Source organism: Oncorhynchus mykiss, chromosome 6, assembly GCF_013265735.2.
Source record: "Oncorhynchus mykiss isolate Arlee chromosome 6, USDA_OmykA_1.1, whole genome shotgun sequence".
Taxonomy (NCBI): domain Eukaryota; kingdom Metazoa; phylum Chordata; class Actinopteri; order Salmoniformes; family Salmonidae; genus Oncorhynchus; species Oncorhynchus mykiss.
The window spans coordinates 56,845,890-56,870,936 of NC_048570.1; the positions used below are offsets into that span (position 1 = coordinate 56,845,890).

Below are 25,047 nucleotides of genomic sequence, written 5' to 3' on the forward strand. Positions count from 1 at the left end.
AAAAAATATATATGAACATCCTGTATTCATACATTGATTGGGTGGTTGAAATTATGTTGAACTGTAGATTTGATTCAAAATATTTTTATTTGACCTGGTTTCAATGTCAATAGTAAAATGCTATGTTTGAATCAACATCATCATTTAAACGCTGTGCCATCAACCTAAATGAAGAGGTATTTTGAAGTCCCAACAATTTCTGCCTGATCAATGACTCCTACTGGTATATGAGGGGTAAAGTTTTAGAAACATCTTAAGGATGATGAATAGCAACAGGATGCACCTGAGCTCAATTTCGAGTCTCATAGAAAAGGTACTGAATAATTATGTAAATAAGGTATTTATTTTTATTATTATACATTTTGCAAAATATTCTAAAAAAACGTTTTTTACTTTGTCATTATGGGGTATTGTGATTCAATTGATGAGACATTTTTTAATAAATTAAAAAATAAGGCTGTAACGTAACACAATGTGGAAAAAGTCAAGGGGTCTGAACACTTTCCGAATGCACCTCCCGAGTACCGCAGCGGTCTAAGGCACTGCATCGCAGTTTGTCCACAAACTTATGGTCATGTATTGTATCATCACGTTACTCTAAGTTTACTTCGATATGATGGTTATTATATCAATATTTGCTCATACAGGTATTTCCACCACCATTTCTAGCATAATTAACTTTACCAACACAAAAAGATCCCACCTTGTCAAGTTTACCAACAAATTTGCTGTTTCCATCAGGCCTGTCGTAACATTTTTTATCCAACATGTACTTTACTCGCATAAAAAGGTTGGAGGGAAACCAGGGGCTTCCTTTATAAAACGGACTCATGATCAATTTTGATCTTAAGTATGACTTACGCAGAAAACAACGCAAAAGGTAGTTATTTATAAAACCTGTATCTTATCTCGACGCAAGTCTAGACTTGACGTAAGTGATTTTCCTGCTGGTTATGTATGGCCAGTTTAAGGTCAGACTATTTCTTTTTCACATCAGCCCCAGTTCTGTCTTGCTGCCCCACCTCGTTCACTGCAGCGGCGACACACTCCCAAAGCTACCTGTTTGGATTTGTTTGTCAACTCACTATTTAGTCCACTGAAATATATACGTGATCCACCATCCCCGTGATCTCGTCTTCCAAAAATGTTGCTTTTCTCTTTTGGTCCATGGCTATTCCTGACTAAACCCTCATTTGTGCTAGTATTCTATAAGGGGAAATCACTGATCGTAAGGCACGTTCAGGTGCTGTCAATTTTAAGTTAATTTGAGATTTATAGATCACAGGTGCGTAAGTTACAAATGGGCTTCTTAGAACTTGCGTTATCAAGGTTTTTTATGCTCAGTATCTTTTATGAATCGAACGTAAGCACACCGTCGGAAATTATCTTACGACTAAGTTCAAGTATAAATCTACGATTTTTTTAAAATAAAAGAGGCCCCTGATTACTGTCTTGTTTTTCTTCTGGTGGTTGTTAGTTCTCAAGATTATCTTATTTTAAAAAAAATGTATCTCCATTATCTGGTTTTAGTCATATAAGTTTACACTGAAAATGTTTTCCCCTATGAATATTTTGTTTGTTTTGGTCTGCCTGGTGACATCGCAAAATTCTTGCTTGAGAAATTGCTATTTTTTTAAAGAAGTTATATTTGTTTCTTTTTGACCATTTTAATTGAAAACAATCACAGTAAAGTACTTAATTGCTAACCACACATGATTTCATGTTGAGATAAAACAGCTACATTGGACCTTTAATGTTTTTATCATCAACATAGGCCTTCTTCATATAAACAACTTAAAATGAGTAAATGCTACATCATTATCAGTTGGAATAATTCTAGCTATATTTCATATTTATTTCCCATTGCTCTCGTTATATTCTAACATTTTCCAACTAGATATGGATACACAACTACACATGGATCAGAAATACATTATCGGGAGTCATTTTCTCTGTTTCTTAGAGCGTCCCTTGTGATTCATTATTGTTGTGCATTATAAAGAATCAAATTCTTCTACAGTACAATTTTTTTCATTCAATGTAATGCAATAGAAGAGTTCTGTCACGTTCTGACCCTAGTTATTGTGTTAATTGTTTGTTTTAGTTGGTCAGGACGTGAGTTGGGTGGGCATTCTATGTTTTGTGTGTCTAGGTTGTTTTTCTGTGTTCGGCCTAGTATGGTTCTCAATCAGAGGCAGGTAAAGTTAGTTGTCTCTGATTGAGAATCATACTTAGGTAGCCTGGGTTTCACTGTTTGTTTGTGGGTGATTGTTTCCGTGTCTGTGTTTTACACCACACGGTACTGTTTTCGTTTTTCATAATTCACGGTATGTTTATTGTTTTGTATGGAGTGTTCAGTGTATGTGTTTAATAAAAAACCATGGACACTTACGACGCTGTGCTTTGGTCCTCTCCTTCCCTGGAAGAAAGCCGTTACAGAATCACCCACCACAAAAGGACCAAGCGGCGTGGTAAGCAGAAGCAGCAGGGGAGGCAGCAGCAGCAGCAGTGGAAGAGGCAGCACTATTTGGAGAAATGGACTTGGGAGGAGATCCTAGATGGGAAAGGACCCTGGGCAGAGCCAGGAGAATATTGCCGCCCCAAAGCAGAGCTGGAGGCAGCGAAAGCAGAGAGGCGACATTATGAGGAGCTATCACGGCAGAGTGGCTGGAAGCCCGAGAGGCAGCCCCAAAAATGTATTGGGGGGAGGCACAGGGAGAGTGTGGCAGAGTCAGGAGTCAGACCTGAGCCAACTCCCCCTGTTTACCGTAAGGAGCCATGGATGGAATCAGAGCAGTCGGCGAAGTTGAGGTGTGCGTCTGGGAATGTTGAGGAGGTATTGGACAGAGTAGAGAGAGAGGTGTTGGTTTGGCGTAGTATGCACGGCATTCGCCCTGAGGAGCATGTTAGCTGTCCGATGCCACCTGTGTCAGTTCCTCGTACTCAGCCTGAAACTTGTGTTGGAGTTCCGGAGGATTTGATGCCTGCTATACACACCAGGTCTCCAGTACACCTTCACAACCCGGTGTGTCCTGTTCCTTGCACTCACCCTGAGGTGCGTGTCCCCAGCCCGGTACCACCAATGCCGGCACCCCGCACCAGGCTCTCTCTCCGTTCTTTGGCTACAGGTGCTCCCGCCTGTCCAGCGCTGCTAGAGCCTTCATACTCTCCAGAGCTGCCGGAGTCTCCCCTCAGTCCAGAGGCGCCAGAGCCCCTCAGTCCAGAGGCGCCAGAGCTCCTCCGTCCAGCGCTGCCAGAGCCTTCCTCCTCTCCAGCGCTGCCGGAGTCTCCCGCCTGTCCGGCGCTGCCAGAGCTTCCGCCCCTCAGTCCAGAGGCGCCAGAGCCTTCCTCCTCTCCAGCGCTGCCGGAGTCGCCAGTCTGCCCAGCGCCGATTGAGCTGGCCATCTGCCAAGCGCCGTCTGAACTGGCCGTCTGCCCAGTGCCATCAGAGTCTCCCGTCTGTCCAGAGCTGCTAGAGTCTCCCGTCTGTCCAGAGCTGCTAGAGTCTCCCGTCTGTCCAGAGCTGCTAGAGTCTCCCGTCTGTCCAGAGCTGCTAGAGTCTCCCGTCTGTCCAGAGCTGCTAGAGTCTCCCGTCTGTCCAGAGCTGCTAGAGTCTCCCGTCTGTCCAGAGCTGCTAGAGTCTCCCGTCTGTCCTGAGCCGCCAGAGCCGCCTGTCTATCATGAGCCGCCAGAGCCGCCAGTCAGCGTGGAGCCGCCAGAGCCGCTAGTCAACGTGGAGCCGCCAGAGCCGCCAGTCAGCATGGAGCCGCCAGAACCGCCAGTCAGCCAGGATCTGCCAGAGCCGCCAGTCAACCAGGATCTGCCAGTGCCGCCATTCAGCCAGGATCTGCCAGAGCCGCCATTCAGCCAGGATCTGCCAGAGCCGCCATTCAGCCAGGATCCGCCAGAGCCGCCAGTCAGCCAGGATCTGCCAGAGCCGCCATTCAGCCAGGATCTGCCAGAGCCGCCATTCAGCCAGGATCTGCCAGAGCCGCCAGTCAGCCAGGATCTGCCAGAGCCGCCAGTCAGCCAGGATCTGCCAGAGCCGCCAGTCAGCCAGGATCTGCCAGAGCCGCCAGTCAACCAGGAGCTGCCAGAGCCGTCAGTCAGCCAGAAGCTGCCAGAGCTGTCAACCAGCCTGAGCTACCTCTCAGTCCTGAGCTACCCCTCTGTCCTGAGCTACCCCTCGGTCCTGAGCTACCCCTAGATCATGAGCTACCCCTCGGTCATGAGCTACCTCTCAGTCATGAGCTACCTCAGTCCCGAGCTGCTCCTCAATATAGTGGGGCCCTTTGTTAGGGTTCCTAGGCCAAGGTCGGTGGCGAGGGTCGCCACTCAAAGGGCGCTAAGGAGGTGGACTAAGACTATGGTGGAGTGGGGTCCACGTCCAGCGCCAGAGCCGCCACGGCGGACAGATGCCCACCCAGACCCTCCCCTATAGGTTCAGGTTTTGCGGCCGGAGTCCGCACCTTGGGAGGGCTGTACTGTCACGTTCTGACCCTAGTTATTGTGTTAATTGTTTGTTTTAGTTGGTCAGGACGTGAGTTGGGTGGGCATTCTATGTTTTGTGTGTCTAGGTTGTTTTTCTGTGTTCGGCCTAGTATGGTTCTCAATCAGAGGCAGGTGTCGTTTGTTGTCTCTGAATGAGAATCATACTTAGGTCGCCTGGGTTTCACTGTTTGTTTGTGGGTGATTGTTTCCGTGTCTGTGTTTTACACCACACGGTACTGTTTTAAGTTTTCGTTATTCACTGTATGTTTATTATTTTGTATGGAGAGTTCAGTGTATGTGTTTAATAAAAAAACATGGACACGTACCACGCTGCGCTTTGGTCCTCTCCTTCCCTGGAAGAAAGCCGTTACAAGTTCACTCTGTATCTTACGGGCACTTTGATAGCACAGGCTTATGTAAGTAAGCCTTTTCTGTGGGGGAAACATTAATTGATTCAAAGCAAATAAACTCATAATTATTTCACTTACTTCCCATAACTTTGAGTGACACATTTTTATTAGTTTTGTATTCTAGGCTTTTAAAAGTATAGGACCCATGTTTGGGAATGAGGAGGTGGGGGCTTTTAACCTTCAGGGTCACACAGTGTTTCTTGGTAGTCTTAAACCAATCTACTTTGAAACAAAAGTATACACCTCACACACATGGTTCCGGGTTTAAAAAAAGATATGCATCTGTTGGCAACAGATACCTTAAAAAAGGTATGAGTGTGGTAGGAGTGTGGATAAGAAAACAAATCAGTATCTTGTGTGAACACCATTTGCCTGATGCAGCATCTCCTTATCATAGAGTTGATCAGGCTGTTGATAGTGGCCTGTGCAATGTAATGTTGTCCCACTACTCTTCAATGGCTGTGCGAAAGTTGCTGGATATTGGCAGGAACTGGAACACGCTGTTGTAAACATGCTCAATGGATGACATGTCTGGTGATTTTGCAGGCCATGGAGGAACTGGGACATTTTCAGCTTCCAGGTATTGTGTACAGATCCTTGTGACATGGGGCTGTGCATTATCATGCTGAAACATGAGGTGATGGCGGTGGATGAATGGCACGACAATGGGCCTCAGGATCTCATCACGGTATCTCTGTGCATTCAAATTGCCAATGATAAAATGCAATTGTGTTTGTTGTCTGTAGCTTATGCCTGCCCATACCATAACTGCACCGCCGCAATGGGGCACTCTGTTCACATCGCTGACAGAAAACCGCTCGCCCACACAACGCCATACACATGGTCTGCGGTTTTGAGACCGGTTGGACGTATTGCAAAATTCTCTAAAACGATGTTAGAGGCGGCATATGGTAGAGAAATTAACATTCAATTCTCTGGCAACAGCTCTGGTGGACATTCCTGCAGTCAGCATGCTAATTGTAAGCTCCCTCAAAATTTGAGATATCTGTGGCATTGTGTTGTGTGACAAAACTGCACATTTTACAGAGACCTTTTATTGTCACCAGCACAAGGTGCCACTGTATAATGATCATGCTGTTTAATCAGCTTCTTGTTCCGCCACAACTGTCTACTGGATGGATTATGTTGAGAAAGAGAAATGCTCACTAACAGGGATGTAAACAAATTTGTGCAATTTTTTTTTGATAAATAAGCTTTTTGTGCTAATGGGATCTTTTATTTCTGCTCATGAAACATCAGACCAACACTTTACATGTTGCATTTATATTTTTGTTCAGTATACATCACAGAATACTGCAATATATCAAAACCGTGACATAGATTTTCAGTTTTAAAAAATTATATTGTTGATTATGAAATATTAATAATGTAACAAATTGAGATGGTTTAGGATGAGTTGGACTGCAGAGTGAAGGAAAAGCAGCCAACAAGTGCTCAGCATATGTCGGAACTCCTTCAAGATAAAAAAAAAGCATGGAAAAGCATTCCAGGTGAAGCTGGTTGAGAGAATGCCAAGAGTGTGCAAAGCTGTCATCAAGGCAAAGGGTGGCTACTAAATATATATATATTTTTTTACACTTTTTGGGTTACTACATGATTCCATGAGTTGTTTCATAGTTTCGATGTCTTCACTATTATTCTACGATGTAGAAAATACAAACAAATAAAGAAAACCCCTTGAATGTTCTAAAACTTTTTGACCAGTAGTGTAAATGTGCATCTTGCTGAGTGCTGCTTCCATTCCAAACTATTAGGTTGATGAAAAACTGTGGCTGACATGTCTATGTGTGTAATTGCAATAAGAACCATAGTTATGGGTCAATTAGACCTTAAAGGGTCTCAGTTTACCGGTAAACATGTCTTCTGCTGTCACCAAGTTTGCTTGGGTGTCGCAATGCATTTGGTGCACTTCTGGTCTCTATTGGTTAAGGTGCTGGTGTTAACACATATCAACAGCCAAAGCCTCCTTTTTAAAGCATACTATTTTCTTTCACCCTATCTGTCCGGTGTGCGTAATTCGCCCTCTGTACACAATGCGGCAAAGTGAACGCGAGTTGCTTAAAGGCTTTGTACATAAAAGGCATTTATGTAGAGAGGCAGCTCAACAGATCCCTAAGAGCACATGATCATTACTAATCCGGTTGGGTTCGAAGTAATGTTTTATTATTAGTCCTATCCATTTAGATAATGGGATTCCCTTCACCATGCTACCAGGCTCTATATTCAGAATGCTGTTGTTGTCAGGTCGACTTGGTAGTTGGATTAATGGAAGTTGTATAACGCGTTACACAACCTTTCAGTCACTTAACGAAATGAACGTTCAGGGGATGGAACACGAAATTCTGATGAACAAGCTATAATGAAAATCCTTTTCAAAGAACCATGAAAGCAATATTCAACTGAACTGTTGATATTAAATAATATATTTGGGAACGTAATGCTATTGATTACCAAATGTTATTATATTTTATTGAATGTGAATTAACCCCACACAAGATGATAACTTCCTAAAGCCCTTTTTCTGAAGTTGAATGACTAAAGTTGTCAATCAAATATAGTTGGCTTATTGTTAATTTACATATGCAGGATCTGTCATGATGCAAGTCAATAGTGGGTAAAGATTCTCTCACATTCAAGGACAGGAAGGAAACCAGGAAGAACTGGCCAGCTACAGAGTGTGAATTCAATGCCCATGACAAGTGTCATGGGGGACCCTTTTGTCTGAATGGTGCCTTATAAGGCACATGTGAGACAACCACTGTTGCGTTGCAAAATACCTCAGCTCCACACATCAGCGTTTCACAGACTGCTCAGGGTTTTATTTTCTGGCCTTACATTTATTTTATATCTTGCATTTGAGTAGTTTATGGCCTTAACATATGGTATGGACTTTCATGGTCATGCTGCTCTTCTGTGGGCACGATGGCCTTTCTGAATACCACCCGTTGTCAGAGGAAGGCCATAAAAATTGTCAAAGACTCCAGCACGGCAAGCGGTACCGGAGCGCCAAGTCTAGGTCCAAGAGGCTCCTAAATACCTTCTACCGCCAAGCCATAAGACTCATGAACAGCTAATCAAATGTCTACCCAGACTATTTGCATCCCCCCTCTCTTTTACGATGCTGCTACTCTGTTTATTATCTATCCATAGTCACTTTAACTCTACCTACATGTACATATTACCTACATTTCCTTGACTAACCGGTGCCCGTACCACCTGTATATGGCCTCACTTTTGTCATTTTACTGCTGCTCTTTAATTATTTGTTACTGTTATTTTGATTTGTTTACTTATCTAATCTTTTTTTCACTTATTTTTTCTTAAAACTGCATTGTTAGTAAAGGGCTTGTAAGTAAGCATTTCACTGTTAGGTCTACCTACACCTGTTGTATTCGGCACATGTGACAAATACAATTTGATAGAAAGAGGAGTGGGAGGCCCATACTATTTGTGGGTACTATTTAATGAAGCTGCCAGTTGAGGACTAAGGAGGCGTCTGTTTCTCAAATTGGACAGTCTAATGTACTTGTCCTCTTGCTCAGTTGTGCACCGGGGCCTCCCACTCCTCCTTCTATTCTGGTTAGAGACAGTTTGCACTGTTCTGTGAAGGGAGTTGTTCACAGCGTTGTACGAGATCTTCAGTTGTTTGGAAATTCCTTGCATGGTATAGCCTTAATTTCTCAGAACAAGAATAGACTGACGAGTTTCAGTAGAAATGTATTTGTTTCTGGGCATTTTGAGCCTGTAATCGAACCCACAAATGCTGACGCTCCAGATACTCAACTAGTCTAAAGAAGTCCAGTTTTATTGCTTCTTTAATCAGGACAACAATATTCAGCTGTGCTAACATATTTGCAAAAGGGTTTTCTAATGATCAATTAGCCTTTTAAAATTATAAACTTGGCTTAGCTAACACATCGTGTCATTGGAACACAGGAGTGATGGTTGCTGATAATGGGCCTCTGTACGCCTATGTAGATATTCCATTAAAAATCTGCCGTTTACAGCTACAATAGTCATTTACAACATTAACAATGTCTACACTGTATTTCTGATCAATTTGATGCTATTTTAATGGACAAAAAAATTATATTTTCTTTCAAAAACAAGGACATTTCTAAGTGACCCCAAACTTTTGAACGGCAGTGTATGTATGGATATTGGGATGGAACCAGAACAGAACCCAAGTATCCAAAATGTTGCTCTACCTCCACCCTACCGGGGCATTTGTCAAACTTTCAAATCCACACTCCTGTAAGCAAAACGGCTACTTAGCTAACCAGGATACTCAAGCAGATTGTGTGGTGACTCGAAAGACAAACATTTAAGAACAAGCTCTGTTAAACCAACTCCATCCACTTAAAGTGATTGCATTCAGGATTTAGGCTGATCTAGTTCTTCGATGATCTAGTTCTTTACTTGTCATTCTACCCGGTAACCTCAACAGTCTCCGATTCCAACAACATTTACTCATAAAAAACATCCATATTCATCATGTGCCCCCTATTATAAAGATTATAAGATTATAAACACATTAGAAAGCTTCGCTAATCCTCCGTGTCAAATCAGAACATTCGACTAGGCTACCTCTCGAAGATGTTTTATAGGAAGCTGCAGAATCCCAAAGTGCTGTGTCAAGAGTTAATAACATGGACCACTTTCCTTGGTAAGCCCTATTTTTTATTCCTGATATTGTTGTTGAGGACCCGTCCTACGTTCCTTTGTTTGCTGAACTGTGGAGGCCTAGCTGAGCTAACAACAATTCTGTCACAATTGTAAAATGTTTTAGTGTTTGTATCAGTGCATTCAATCTTCAGAATCACTGCAAATTAAACAGCTAATCATTTGAGAATGTGATCCTCTGTGTGTGTGTGTGTGTGTGTGTGTGTGTGTGTGTGTGTGTGTGTGTGTGTGTGTGTGTGTGTGTGTGTGTGTGTGTGTGTGTGTGTGTGTGTGTGTGTGCGCCCCACAGCTCCACAGAGCCTGCAGCCTGCATTGCTCTCTCTACACATAGCATCACTGCAGGTCTGGCAGAGTAGGGAGCCTCTATGCTCCCTGGGAAACAGTGCTTGCATGCCAAATTGACATTCACTGGAGTATGCTCCCTCCTGTCATTTTGTCAACACCGTCACTGTGTGGAGCGCGGCCAAGCAAGCCTTCTGACAGACAGGCAAATGGGAGGAGGTGGACCTCAGCAACATAACACCCTCTCACCACCCCTCAGCCCAGTGGCAGGGTTCAGTGCACACGCACACAAACACCCGAGCATGCGTGTCCACACATGGCTTTCTTGCCCGCCAACATCCAACGCTTTTCTTGGACACATCACAAATGATCTCTAAAGTACTATTACCAAGCTATGATTCACCTCAATGACTTCCCATTAGTCCAGATTTAGGTAAACTTGCATGTAGAATTCAAGGATGCCACAAATGTGTGGCAAATACCAATGGCCTCTGTTTTTTACCCCCTTCTGTGGCATTCCCGGACGTACTTAGCTTGAACCTATTCAGTTTGCCTAAATGAAGATTGTACAATCGATAAGGTATTTGAAAGGTCACCATGACAATGTTGTTGTGTAGGAAGTAGAATCTTGAGGCTGGGCCTTGCATAATCAAGAAACATTGCTGCCTCTTCACCATTCCATTAATCCAATACTCAATTTGCAGGGAATATAATAGGCATGGTATCTGAAGCGCCAGCATATTGCTGAATTCTCCGCCGGGCATGAAGGCACATTGAAATAAAGATAAAAAAAACATGGCCACCGCCAAAGATAAACTACCTCCACAGCCTCATTGAATGGTTTATCCATTTCATTTGTGCAGGTATCCCATGCAAAACACTCCCTCTCCAAACACACAGGAGGATACACTTATCAGGAGTCAGGTGTCATGGCAAAACACCGGCGAAACACGGGAGATAGGGACTCAAATGGAACCCGCACTTGTCAGCCAAGATGGATCCCAGACACCGAATAAGCTTAGGGAGGAGAGATTAGATAAAAATAACAGAATCCATCCAAACGTTGGCAGAGGTGTGCAGGTGGCTGATAAAGGATTCAAATGTATGTAGCCCTACCAGAGGAAAAGAGCAAATATAATGTTGCCTGAAAATGAATGCAGGGCACTGGCAGCGTGTATGCTCAGTGGAGTAGAGAGCGAGAGAGAGGAGCGAGAGAGAGAATAGCGAGGGGTTAATAACAGGCAGGAAATGAAAAAGGAGCTGTCTGTTGTGACTAAATGTGACCCATAAAATCTATTCTGTTATTTGAGTTTTCGCTCTAGCATGGAGTGAGACAGTTTTGGTTTGTCCTTAAACATTAACAATACATCTCCCACTGAGCTTGCCACCTGCCTTTGTTCCCAGATATAGATCTCATGATACGTCCCCCCTAGTGGTACCAAATCCATCTGGGGTGTGGTCTGGATGGGAAACAACTGTTATTTCCCCCCCCTGTCATTCAGAGACGAATAGTCAGAATCAGAGATGCGTAGCTGGCGAAAATAAATGAATAAATAAAGGATGAGGGGGGGGAAAAACGACACTATAAAAACACTCTGCTTTAATTCTAAACTGTATTATTTATGATTCCGCTCTTTTGTTCATGCCCAGACCCATCTCTCTCCACACACTCCGATCTCTCTAATCATTTGTGAGTAATGCCTCTGAGCACTTTGGTTTGCCCATAGGGTACCAATCATGGGCCATTAGAAAGCCAAAAGAGAAAAAGGGAGAATGAATAGATGCAGAACCCAGGGAGTGGGAGACAAGATCATCCTTCAGATAAGTCAGATACGATACTGTAGGATACTGCCGACCTGTCATGATTATAGGGTAGATAAAAACCAGTGCAGTAGTGGTTACTGAAATATCCATCGTTGTATGTTGTATGATATTTGATCGGGACCATCGTGTAACCTGTGGGCTATATTTGAACTATTCCCAAATGTGTAACATTCCAATAATGATAAGAATAGTAATTATAGGGGTGGCATAGAGTTGATCAGACCATGTCATGCATTATATTGGGATTCCATCTCTCGTCATTTCTCTGCCGTTTCTGCATATTGACGCTTGACACAGCTACTCAGATCTTTGAGGTCTACAAAAAAAATTTAGGCGGTGCTCCTTTGAATTGACTGTCTTTTTCAGCTACTGCCAACTCAAAAAATGTTTACTTAATAAAGCAGTTTTTCTATTTGATATATAAACATATGCAAAACACACAGTCTCCATAACACAGCTTTGCCCTTCAGGATTCGACACACTGGAATGACATTAAGCGTCACGCCGAATGTCAGAAAGTGCATTCACCCTCGCGGGGCCTCGGGAGTGACACTGATGGGTTGATTGATGTTTGACTAAAAACAACCAACGACCTGCCTGTGTAGCCACTCGCCCCTGTGGTCTTTGTACGCTGCCATGAGACCTGAGCGATCGGAGCGACGTACTCCAACAGACAAAGACATGTAACAGTGTCTTGAAGGAGTCAAGGCTGTCTGAATTCTCCCGCCGTGTCACAACTTTCCTTTCCTGGCAATAGATAACAGTAGAACTCCAGCCAACATGTTTCAAATGAATCATTCCCCTCTTTTGCGTAGCTTTGTTTTTTGCCAGGATTTAATTTGAAGCAAAGCTTGACATCAGCAATATTCTCCTTGAGCAGGGCTCTTCAACATTACATTTTGAATGCACCATTCACTAACTTCGAAGAATAGCTCCCTGCATATTCTTTCCTCCCTTTTTGCCTGCTTGCTTCCATCTCTCCCAATAGAAAATCCTCTGACTTATTTATTTATTTGACCCTTAGAATCCCATTACTATGTTATTACACTCAGCAGCAGCATGGAGAGGACAATCCTGCTCTATAATGTGTATTGATCTTTGTTTATACCTTCAGCAATAAAGCCTGCTTGGCACGTCTGTATAGTTCACATCCATTCCTCAACATCGAGCTCACAAGAAAACATCATTAAGGATATCTTAGACACAAAAGCAAATGCAGATAACATTTGACGGGAAAACTTCTCGTTTCCAAAGGCCAAAGACCAAAGGACCAAAGGAGTTATTCACTGTAACTTTATTTGAGTAACAAAGAAGCGGTCATATCAAATGTCTTGCAAGAAGATTGGGCGCAAACAAACTTGGTGTGTTACGTCACGTATGGCCTTGAATACCAAATGACAGTATCATGGTGTCCTCTAATTAATTTCTCATTGGACGGGAGCTACCAAAGGTTCTATTTATTGTGGCCCACTTCATTACTGTCATGTGGCCAATGTGGTTGCCATGGCACACCAATTACCCCGTGTCTTTGAATTTCAATTATCATTCACATCTTGCCTCACACTATAAGGACATTACCGTCTTACACAAATGTCATTTTTCTCATCTCGGGGCTCGAGACCTACCCTGCCTCTGCATTTATGAAATCATATGACGACAAGAAAAGAAATCAGGCCGGCCGTCTCGAGCTGTGGCATTGGGGTTAAAAGCTCTCGGGCTTTGTTTACAATGGTAATGCGCATTAAAAAAATCTAATCATAGAGGCAATCTTCAATCGAATTAACCCTCTACTGCATGCATTATAATAGAACCATGCAAAAAAGTTTTCCTCATTAAATTACATTTTTGAGGGGGAAATAATGTAAGTGTAATTTTGGGATTTTTGCCGTATGGCAATCTCCAACCACTAAAAACATAAGAAATGTGTTTTTCTTATGGAAATGTGCTGTTTGAGTTTTAATTGTATTGTTTTTATTCATTCACACTCTCTGAAATTGTGTTTTCTTGTAAAAGATCAAAATAAAATATTTACTCTGGATATTCTTTTCTTTTTTCATAAATAATATGATCATTATTATAATGTTATGAATATTAAACATAACGGTTTAATCCACGCATATATAACAAATATTGTTATGATTATGATTTCACTGTAATTTTCCTATGACCAGGCCCCTCCCACTTGAAATGCAGTCACTATCATCTGCCTATGCCCCCCCACCCCCCACCCCCAACACACACACACACACACACACACACACTTCTGTAAAAAGTTATTGTGTTTGTATTTTTTTATTTTTTTTATTTTTGCCATATTGCAACACCATGCAGTAAAGGGTTAAAAAAAAAGATCTCCCCATTTAACAACTTATCAATTACAACAGGTGACATCCAACACCGAACAGTTCCCTGCCAAGCTGCTACTTAACGGTAGTCTTTCCTTCAGCGCGTAAACCCTAGTCTATTGACACACCGGTGTGTCAGTCTTAGAAAAGAAAGGTGGAGGATTCTACCTGGAACCAAAAAGGGTTATCCTATGGGGACAACTGAAGAAACCATGTGTAAGTAACATAATAAAAAAATCCCCGTGAAATTCCGTAAATTTAAGCAAACTGTTTTTATTTTTTTTGCATCTGCGTCTCAATCCACCGCATCCGCCTCTGTCGCCCTTCTAGATCTGCGATGGAAAGTGGCAGAGCTACAACGCTGTTTGTCAGACCAGGAGACATCCCAAAAATCAGTCTTCTCACGTAAAGTTCTGTAGCATCTGAACGGCCTATAGAAAGTGGAGACTCACGATGGTGCTCTCCATTTTACTCTATGACCCCCACAAGTGTCACGGTACTCGTCTAAAGGTAACCCATACAAATGAATGGAAGTATGCAGGTAAATTTGTGCCAAATAAAGGGGGTTAAATATGTGAGCTAGATATAGGACAGAAACGTCAAAACCTTATTTCTTATGATACATTTTTGACTGTCTTTTTTTGCCATTTATTAATGTTATTCAATGTATTTATAAGGCCAAATTCAATATATTATCAAATCATTAGAAATATACTTTTTTTCTACCTAAAGAGGTCCTAAAATGCCAAACCAAATAGCAAAATTATCCATGGTATGAGATTAAAACAATTAATTATGTCAACTAAGACCCCCCCCCCCCCCCCTCAACGGCTAAAACGTCCACTATTGTCCCGAATTGCTACTGTGCAAAATATATGAGTATTTGAGCAAGATGTCAATCCAACAAACCAGTCTCCCAAATGCTTGTGTTATAAATCAAGCAGAGCATTTCATTAAAATAATGATGGACCCTTCACTCCGTAATCACAAAGAGACAACTTAAAACTACTTGGCAGAGGAGCCAAAGCCGCTTCCTGATGATAGACAAAGTGAAGGCTAGCAAGCACCACTACACTCACATTTACCTTTCAATACCTCAGGTGCTGAACAATAGCGGTCGATGAGACGAGGTGATCTCTTTGGTCATTACCCCCGGCCAAGCATGCACAGTCCATCAATGCATATAATTATTATCGTTACCATCTTGCCGCTGTCAATAGTTCAGTCTAATTCACAGGATGCCCTGGACTTGACCCTCTGGTCTAGTCAATCACTGCTTTTCTTCTCTGTCAAACATTGCTTAGAACTACACAAAAGGGCCAATTCGATCAAGGGCCCAATTTGAACAAAACCCATACACAAGAGTTAAGGGGGTGGGAAACATTTAAAGAAACAAAATAACATTCTTGGGGTTGATTTTTTTACCATGTTGCAAGAAGGGATTGTTTCTTTTAAGTAAAATGTGATTGTTTTATAAAATTACTTAATAGGTAATACAATTGACTATCTATAGCACAATTCCAGCTAGCTGGGGGTAGGTGGTGGGGGGGGGGGGGGGGGGGGGGGAATAGGTTTTGGAAACACTGCTTTAGAGAGTAAATGCTTGCTGTTAGCCATGAACATGACGTATGCACAATTAGTTATGAAATAAGTTGTAAACCAAAGACAAGCAGGCCTAAACATAATATTATAGTCAAACGTTTTTGTTAAATAAGATTTATCTCCGTTATATGATCTCAATAAGTATGACGCATTCCACAAATATGGAGGAATCTGTCATGGTTAGACGGCCATCGAGGGCTTTGGGGATTAATGACGGGCAAATTGGGGTTACTCTCGGGAAAGATAAAAAATTTTCAGAGATACAGAAAGATTACATTTCTTAGCCACAGAAAATACTGTATCTTGGCAAATTAGAAATGTAGTCCGTCATTTCAATGGGAAGCTTCTGATACCCATCAGGTGAGTAGCCACCGACTGTCATTTATAGCTGCTAGGTCATTATGCTCTCATTGCAAAAGGACCTATTCGATTCCCCATCACCTTTCAGCAAGATGACCTACTGGATATTAGCATGTATTATCAGGCTATTACAGCTACTGCCAGGCTCCCATTGTTAATCTCAGTCATAAACCGCGTTCCTCTTTATTGCCCCACCCTATCCAACATCAAAGAAATAACTTAAAATGCAATAGGTTTAGTGTTTACAGCCAGATGTGAAGAGACTAAGCAATGCAGGCCCTGTCTTTGTGACATGTAGAGTATAATCCAAGGATGTTGGCAGTCTTTAATTGCGGGCCAGTAGCTAGATATTTAATGTTATGGAGGTCCCAATGGACACCGGCATTTACCAGACATGGTTGCCTAGGTAGGAAACATCAAAGTTAGTGTCAATAATTAAGAACTTTTGTGTAAATACCATAAAAGAGACTTTGCAAAGACATGAATGGCGAATTGGCTAGACTGCATTGTAGTGAGTAGTGAGCAGCCACAGGCGCTCATGCGTAAATATATACTCACACACACACACAAATACACACACACGCACACACACACACTCAGGAACAGCCACAGTACTCTCAGCCAAATCAGATGCAATGAGGAAGTGTGGCAAAAGTGGGTTGAATTTCCCCTAATCAATTCTATACAGTTACTTTCTCCCTGGTCAACTATGTGCCAATTTTGACATCAACCAACAATTCTGCTCCATAAAATCGTTGAGATATCCAAAGTACTATCAAATAATTCTATCTAGAAAAAAATATTATGTTATAGGTGTTTGGCCACCAGAATCTTAAAGCTACATTCTGGGAGGGAAGCCTTTAGAATTTTCAGTGGTCATTTAAATTCTTGATACCAATTCATTATAATTAGAACTTGTTTTTTTCTAAAACAAGTGTGTAAAGCTTCAAAATATGGTTAAACCTCTTTATTGGGTGTCATGGACTGTCAGTTCTTCCATCAAGACCACTGCTTGTGAAATTGAGAGGGGTTACATTTCCCTAGCCCCATCCCTCAGCTGTATAACAAAACAACTGGTGGGGTGGCCGCTTTGTTGTTTTTAAATCTGAGAATGTGAACACAGCAAAAAAAGAAACGTCCTCTCACTGTCAACTGCGTTTATTTTCAGCAAACTTAACATGTGTAAATATTTGTATGAACATAACAAGATTCAACGACTGAGACATAAACTGAACAAGTTCCACAGACCTGTGACTAACAGAAATTGAATAATGTGTCCCTGAACAAAGGGGGGGTCAAAATCAAAAGTCACAGTCAGTATCTGGTGTGGCCACCAGCTGCATTAAGTATTGCAGTGCATCTCCTCCTCATGGACTGCACCAGATTTGCCAGTTCTTGCTGTGAGATGTTACCACACTCTTCCACCAAGGCACCTGCAAGTTCCCGGACATTTCTGGGAGGGATTGAGATCCAGGCACACTGACATTCCTGTCAACACTGACATTCCTGTCTGGCAGGAAATCACGCACAGAACAAGCAGTATGGCTGGTGAAATTGTCATGCTGGAGGGTCATGTCAGGATGAACCTGCAGGAAGGGTACCACATGAGGGAGGATGTCTTCCCTGTAACGCACAGCATTGAGATTGCCTGCAATGACAACAAGCTCAGTCCGATGATGATGTGACACATCGCCCCAGACCATGACAGACCCTCCACCTCTAAATCGATCCCTCTCCAGAGTACAGGCCTCGGTGTAACGCTCATTCCTTCGACAATAAACGCGAATCCGACTATCAACCCTGGTGAGACAAAACCGCGACTCGTCAGTTAAGAGCACTTTTTGCCAGTCCTGTCTGGTCCAGCAACGGTGGGTTTGTGCCCATAGGCAACGTTGTTGCCGGTGATGTCTGGTGAGGACCTGCCTTACAACAGGCTTACAAGCCCTCAGTCCAGCCTCTCTCAGCCTATTGCAGACAGTCTGAGCACTGATGGAGGGATTGTGCGTTCCTGGTGTAACTCGGTCAGTTGTTGTTGCCATCCTGTACCTGTCCCGGATGTACCGATCCTGTGCAGGTGTTATTACAGGTGGTCTGCCACTGCGAGAACAATCAGCTGTCTGTCCTGTCTCCCTGTAGCACTGTCTTAGGCGTCTCACAGTACGGACATTGCAATTTATTGCCCTGGCCACATCTGCAGTCCTCATGCCTCCTTGCAGCATGCCTAAGGCACGTTCACGCAGATGAGCAGGGACCCTGGGCATCTTTCTTTTGGTGTTTTTCAGAGTCAGTAGAAAGGCCTTTAGTGTCCTATGTTTTCATAACTGTGACCTTAATTGCCTACCGTCTGTAAGCTGTTAGTGTCTTAACGACCGTTCCACAGGTGCATGTTCATTATTTTTTATGGTTCAACAAGCATGGGAAACAGTGTTTAAACCCTTTACAATTAAGATCTGTGAAGTTATTTGGATTTTTACGAATTATCTTTGAAAGACAGGGTCCTGAAAAAGGAACGTTTCTTTTTTTGCTAAGTTTAGCATTAAAATAAGAAGCTCCAAATGTATCAAGACCTACTCTTCATAATTATCCAACACACATTGTGGGCCACTTGGACCAGGTTTGGGGCTAAAGACTAAACACATTGTGTATGTTACTGACACACATACAAACTGTAGTCCTGATCAGGATGTTATTAACCCTATGGTGTCCATATTAGGATAGCCTCAATCTCAGCAGGACACTACTGTAAGTGGGGAACACTTGCATGAACCACATCCTCTCAAGCAGCAGTAATGTGCTGCTTGGTAAAATAAGCAATTAGAGGTCAGTAAAGCTGCATAAGCAACTGGTCTGGATGTATTTGATCATAAGAAAACCGCTAGTGTTGTTTGTTTGTGGGGAGGTTTAGCAGTAAGAACCTTCATGAAAACACATTTACGATTTTTGCGTTTGTTTACACTATAATAGAATGCTACAATATAATACTTCATGCACACATCAATGTACTTCAATTCATTTCATAAACCAAAAAGTCAACATGACACTTTTTTGTCAATTAGCAACCGGAATATAATTCCTCTGGTACCATTACTCAGCATATTGAGATCAGTTTATTCAGAGGTTGTGTCCACATTTGACACTTACGTTTGACTTCTGCTTTCAGAATACGAAGATAGCGTTGAAAAGACAGGTCTAGACTCACAAAAGTCGCTTTGTGGTCTGATTGTGTTCAGATCTGGCAGGCCACTTCAGGAGGTGGTCTGAGAAGCATTTTTTTGCAGAGTTCTCCTCAGTCTGGACGCAATTAGGCTACCGAAAGCGCATTCAGTGGCTGACGTCATCAACACTCCTACCACAAGTCTCCAGAAAACGTGTGTTTTGGGACCGAGAGGTGTCTTTTCATTATACCATTTGAAGGAAATACATTCCTAGAGTGTGAGGAACATGCTGACTGGCCTCAAATATTTACCAAAACTATTATGCTAACCCGTTTGTAATCCCTTTAGCGTTGCTTGCTAGCTTGCTGGCTTGCTACAGAGGTTAGCTGGCTAGTTGGCTACAGTAGTTAGCTGGTGCCATCAGTTGTTATTGTGTTATTATTGTTGTGCACCTATTCCACCATTTGTAGAATGCATACTGTAAACTGAATATAGCGTGGGAAAAGGGAATTTGGACGCACACCGTAGGTGTAGATAGATGCGTTCAGAATTCCATGATCAGAACTCTATGATCAAAATACTAAAGCTGCATGAACTGTCAAGTCTAGACACGGCCAGATTTGTCTAGTAGTGATACCTGCTTAGGGACCACTGAATTAGTCTAGGTCAGAGACATATACAGAAATGGACTGGCCATAGGGTAGTTCTGGCAAATCCCAGATGGGCAGAGTGTGCCTGTCAAAATTGGGGTTTTTGCACAAAATGGTCATTATTTGGCCAATTATGGAGGACTCTCAAGGGAAGAAAATGGTGTCAGGGCCGTATATAGGCACAGTTGAATTCGGGAAGTTTACCTACACTTAGGTTTGAGTCATTAAAACTCGTTTTTCAACCACTCCACAAATGTCTTGTTAACAAACTATAGTTTCTGAAAGGCGGTTAGGACAACGACTTTGTGCATGACACAAATCATTTTTCGAACAATTGTTTACAGACAGATTGTTTCACTTATATTTCACTGTATCGCAATTCCAGTGGGTCAGATGTTTACATGAACTAAATTGACTGTGCCATTAAACAGCTCGCAAAATTCCAGAGAATTATGTCATGGCTTTAGAAGTTTCTGATAAGCTTCTGATAATTTCACTCAATTGGAGGTGTACCTGTGGATCTATTACAAGGCCCACTTTCAAACTCAGTGCCTCTTTTCTTGAGATCATGGGAAAATCAAAAGAAATCAGCCAAGACCCCAGAAAAAAATGTGTAGACCTTCACAAGTCTGGTTCATCCTGGTTCCAAATGGCTAAAGGTACCACGTTCATCTGTACAAACAATAGTTTGCAAGTATAAACACCATGGGACAACGCAGCCGTCATACCGCTCCGGAAGGAGACGCATTCTGTCTCCTAGAGATGAACGTACTTTGGTGCGAAAAGTGCAAATAAATCCCAGAACAACAGCAAAGGACCTTGTGAAAATGCTGGAGGAAACAGGTACAAAATGTATCTATATCCACAGTAAAACGAGTCCTATATCGACATAACCTGACAAGCCGCTCAGCAAGGAAGAGGCCACTGCTCCAAAACCGCCATAAAAATTCAAGACTGCGGTTTGCAACTGCACATGGGGACTCTGGTCTGGTGAAACAAAAATAGAACTGTTTGGCCATAATGACCATCGTTATGTTTGGAGGAAAAAGGGGGAGGCTTGCAAGCCGAAGAACACCATCCCGACCCTGAAGCACAGGGGTGGCAGCATCGTGAGGATGGAAAATTATGTGGCTATATTGAAGCAACATCTCAAGACATCAGTCAGGAAGTTAAAGCTTGGTCGCAAATGGTTCTTCCAAATGGCCAATGGCCCCCAGTATACTTCCAAAGTTGTGGCAAAATGGCTTAAGGACAACAAAATTAAGGTATTGGAGTGGTCATCATAAAGCCCTGACCTCAATCCTATAGAACATTTGTGGGCATAACTGAAAAAGCATGTGCAAGCAAGGAGGCCTACAAACCTGACTCAGTTACACGAGTTCTGTCAGGAGGAATGGGCCAAAATTCACCCAACTTATTGTGGGAAGCTTGTGGAAGGCTACCTGAAACGTTTGACCCAGGTTAAACAATTTAAAGGCAATGCTACCAAATACTAATTGAGTGTATGTAAACTTCTGACCCACTGGGAATGTGATGAAAGAAATCAAATCTGAAACAAGTCATTATCTCTACTATTATTCTGACATTTCACATTCTTAAAATAAAGTGGTGATCCTAACTGACCTAAGACAGGGTATTTTTACTAGGATTACATGTCAGGAACTGTGAAAAATGGAGTTTAAATGTTTTTGGCTAAGGTGTATTTAAACTTCAGACTTCAACTGTATATCTTTATAAATATCTTTATAAGCTTAACACATCCATTGAGCCTCTGACACATTAATGCCACTTGTTACATATAAGTTATTAGCTAATCTGTCAATCAAGCAGCCAGTCAGTCAGTCACTTAATCATGACTTCAAGTGTCTCATTGGGGTCATTTACACATGTACACTATATGTCACTATATATACAAAAGTATGTGGATACCCCTTCAAATTAGTGGATTCAGCTATTTCAGCTACACCCATTTCTGACAGGGGTATAAAATCGAGCACACAGCCATGTGATCTCCATAGACAAAAATTTGCAGTAGAATGGCCTTACTGAAGACCTTAGTGACTTTCAACGTGGCACTGTCATAGGAGACTCTTTTCAACAAGGAGAACGCTAAATACCCCAATGGATAGTGCCAACTGTAAAGTTTGGCGGAGGAGGAATAATGGTTTGGGGCTGTTTTTCACGGTTCGGGCTAGGCCCCTTAGTTCAAGTGAAGGGAAATCTTAACGCTACAGTATACAATGATATTATAGACGATTCTGTGCTTCCAGGCAACAGTTTGGGGAAGACCCTTTCCTGTTTCAGTATGGCTATTTAAAAAAAAATGTATTTAACCTTTATTTAACTAGGCAAATCAGTGCCCCCATGCACAAAGCGAGGTCCATACAGAAATGGTTTGTCGAGATCAGAGTGGAAGAAACTTGACTGGCCTGCACAGAGCCCTGACCTCAATCCCATCAATCAACTTTGGGATGAATTGGAACGCCGACTGTGAGCCAGACCTAATCGCCCAACATCAGTGCCCGACCTCTTGTGGCTGAACAGAAGCAAGTCCCTGCAGCAATGTTCCAACATCTAGTGGAAAGCCTTCCCATAAGAGTGGAGGGACCAACTCCATATTAATGCCCATGATTTTGGAATGAGATATTCGAAGTACAGGTGTCCACATACTTTTGGTCATGTAGTGTATCTCATTCAACTTCGTAAAACACAATCCAAACTTCGAACATTCATCAACATATTCATAATCCAATATAAGCTGTGCTTTCAACGGAATCTCCAGCATCACCAAATTAGCTTATTCAAATCTCTCAGGGCTCTGCAAAATGTGCCGATGCATTGATTGTCTATGTGTCTATGTCTCTGTTCCACGTATCTTCTGCCACTACATTCATCACTTAGGAGCACACTTGTAGAGAGGTCTACCAACCCAAGCTAAAATTCCATCAGGTCAAAGTAGACAAAACTGCAATGAGAGGAGTGCAAGTTTTATAATGTGTATCTGTCTTTAAGCCATATTTAAGACTCTCTGACAACCTTGGCTTATCGTTCACAAAGACCCCAGTAATGGGAGTAGTGTTCAGGCACTCGTTTGAAAGAGGAATGATTTTATCAATGGTTTAATTAATCATTAAAACCTCCCTCCTCACTGCACGTCGACTCATCTCTCCATTTCTCTCGCCTCTCCTCCTCCTCTATCCCCTCCTCCTCCTTCTATTCCCCCCAATGCATTATTCTGCACACACACACACACACACACACACACACACACACACACACACACACACACACACACACTCTCACTCTCTCTCTCTCTCTCTCTTTCTCTTTCTCTCTCTTTCTCTCCCTCTCTCTCTCTTTCTCTCTCTCTCTCTCTCTCTTTCTCTCCCCCTCTCTCTCTCGCTCTCTCTCTCTCTCAAGAAATTGCAATATTCTGAGCAGCCCAGTTCCTTCTTTAGTTCCTTCTCTGACTTAACTTGCTCCTTTCCAGCAAGCCGGAGACAAGAACTGCTGCAAATCCCAGTAAGCGATGCATACACAATTCCAAAGCATTTTTAGCCAGTGAATTTCACCACCAAAGACATATCTCTTTCAGTTTAACACAGAGAATAGTTCAACAGATAAAGCTTTATTTTGCCTTCAGTCTACTGCCTCAGAACATCATGATCAGCACAGATGCATCTCCCGCCAGAACCCAGGCTGCCTAACCTATTTCGCAGGACTGGCCGGAGCTAAAGATTAGTATCTTCTATGATTAGCCATTCTGCATTCACCATCCCCCTTTCTTTCAGAATCATTGAAGGTGAAGTAAGAATAATAGACCATTCATATTTTAGACTTACCTAGTGTTGAGGCTCAAAGCTGGACAAAGAAGCAGGAGGCATATAGCTCGGATTAATTTCATAGCTTTGTCTTGCACTCGCACTCCGATTCGCTCTCTCCCTCTCGATTGCTTTCTTTTTCCCTTTCTCTCTCTCTCGCTTGCTCACTCACTGGCTCGATCGCTTGCCTGCGCGTACTCACTCAGGCACGCACACACGCACACGACGCACACGCACACACACACATACACACCCACACACACACACACACAGAGAGAGCGAAGCAGACAGATGCAACCCAGTGGCTCTAACAGAGCAAGGGAGGATCTCTGGCTTTAAATAACACAGTGACACAGACAGACTTATTAATGAGGAAATGAATGGGGATGGGTCGGGGGGGGGGGGTAATACTGGCAGAATCAGACTGAAGAGATGAGAGCAGCTCCCACTGAGCATAGCAGGGGCGTAGGCATGGGTGGGCCTCGGTGGACGCTGGCCCACCCACTAGGGAGCCTCCAATACCCTACTCAACAAATTGGATGCAGTCTATCACAGTGCAATCCGTTTTGTCACCAAAGCCCCATATACTACCCACCATTGCGACCTGTACGCTCTCGTTGGCTGGCCCTCGCTTCATACTCGTCGCCAAACCCACTGGCTCCATGTCATCTACAAGACCCTGCTAGGTAAAGTCCCCCCTTATCTCAGCTCGCTGGTCACCATAGCATCTCCCATCTGTAGCACACGCTCCAGCATGTATATCTATCTAGTCACCCCCAAAACCAATTCTTTCTTTGGCCGCCTCTCCTTCCAGTTCTCTGCTGCCAATGACTGGAACCAACTACAAAAATCTCTGAAACTGGAAACACTTATCTCCCTCACTAGCTTTAAGCACCAACTGTCAGAGCAGCTCACAGATTACTGCACCTGTACATAGCCCACCTATAATTTAGCCCAAACAACTACCTCTTTCCCAACTGTATTTAATTTATTTATTTGTTTTGCTCCTTTGCACCCCATTATTTTTATTTCTACTTTGCACATTCTTCCATTGCAAAACTACCATTCCAGTGTTTTACTTGCTATATTGTATTTACTTTCCCACCATGGCCTTTTTTGCCTTTACCTCCCTTATCTCACCTCATTTGCTCACATTGTATATAGACTTGTTTATACTGTATTATTGACTGTATGTTTGTTTTACTACATGTGTAACTCTGTGTCGTTGTATCTGTCGAACTGCTTTGCTTTATCTTGGCCAGGTCGCAATTGTAAATGAGAACTTGTTCTCAACTTGCCTACCTGGTTAAATAAAGGTAAAATAAATAAATAAATAAAAAGGGAGCCAGGCCCTGCCAGGCCCACCCAATTAGATTTAGCAAAAACAAAACAAAAATACTCCT

General features: G+C 42.6%; 1 protein-coding gene across 1 annotated transcript in view; it reads right to left on the minus strand.

The window, feature by feature from the left end:
* LOC110526185 (leucine zipper protein 2) overlaps window positions 1-23,966 on the minus strand; it is a 192,754-nt gene extending 168,788 nt beyond the window's left edge. The window contains exon 1 of the mRNA XM_021606898.2: window positions 23,666-23,966. Coding sequence (XP_021462573.2) covers window positions 23,666-23,727 — 62 coding nt within the window. The 5' untranslated portion in view covers window positions 23,728-23,966. The remainder of the gene's footprint in view (window positions 1-23,665) is intronic.
* Window positions 23,967-25,047: the final 1,081 nt, after the last annotated feature.